The sequence below is a fragment of the Rhagoletis zephyria genome, unplaced genomic scaffold (genome assembly GCF_001687245.7).
Source record: "Rhagoletis zephyria isolate East Lansing unplaced genomic scaffold, Rhagoletis_zephyria_1.1 Rzeph_scaffold_55179, whole genome shotgun sequence".
Lineage (NCBI taxonomy): Eukaryota > Metazoa > Arthropoda > Insecta > Diptera > Tephritidae > Rhagoletis > Rhagoletis zephyria.
The window spans coordinates 832-1823 of NW_016212231.1; the positions used below are offsets into that span (position 1 = coordinate 832).

General features: G+C 42.3%; 1 protein-coding gene across 1 annotated transcript; it reads left to right on the forward strand.

Annotated features, from left to right (window-relative positions):
- Positions 1-529: 529 nt before the first annotated feature.
- On the forward strand, positions 530-985 carry LOC108356188 (39S ribosomal protein L51, mitochondrial-like; the record flags this gene model as incomplete). Its single annotated transcript, XM_017607312.1, has 1 exon — positions 530-985. A coding segment is annotated over exon 1 (372 nt), but the record flags the coding sequence as incomplete, so codon positions are not given.
- Between the last annotated feature and the right edge of the window lie 7 nt (positions 986-992).

A 992-nucleotide genomic window follows, 5' to 3' on the forward strand; every position in this document is an offset into this window, starting at 1 on the left:
TTGTTTACTTCTTACAACAAAGATGGCATGCAAGAATGATAGAATACAAGATTGCGCCGATCAGAGAGGATTTTTGAGAATAACTTTTGTGTGACGTCACACTGGTGCAATTGCGAGAGAGAAATGCCAAAACGTGAGCAAGAATGGAAGAAGAAGAAAAAATGTTGCAAGGAAAACGTAAACAAGTTGCACCAGTATGACGTCATGCAAACAACGATTCTGTCAAATTCGTTAAGAGAGGAATAGCGGTCCGAGATCGGCGCAACCTTTGTATTCTCTCAATCGTGGATGGCGTGGAGATTTCGGCAGCTAGAAAATAACTTTTTTCGTTCTTTCCTTCCCGCGTGATCTTGTGTCTTTCGTTCATGCTTAAAGCCCGTAAAAAAAAAAATGTTTTTTTGCGTTCCTTTATGATTTCCTCATTTTGACAAGTCCAAAAAGATAAGGAATGAACCTATTGTCACATGAGTCTTCCTGTTTTCACTAACAAACTAGCGCATTGAACACACTCATTGTTAAAACAGCTGATCTGCTGGTGTCGTGCATCATTAACAAATCGCCGCAATCCCATTACCTAACCAAAACAAAATAAGGACTAAATACAACAATAACGATGTCCTGGCTTGCGAATACCTTTAGGAGAGCAATTACCTCAGCCAGCATTCAACAGCAACTTGTACAGCAGTGTACTACCTTGGCTCCGGCAGCTACTTCATCACCTGCCAATGCTATCGGTTTACGCCACCTTTCCTTCGAGGAAAAACGTGCTAAAGGACCTTTGATACGCCGCTATGGTTACAAGGAACGCCTACATCAACGGGGGTTGCTTCCCCACTGGGACAATGGACAAAAATTACCAATGCCCGAATATAGACCCAAGAATGTTTGGAATGAGAAACGTGCGCTTTTCGGACAAAATGATTACATAGATATATTAGGTTCCGATCGTGTGCACCCGGTTCGTGTACTTTATTCAGTGCCCTCCTGGTTGC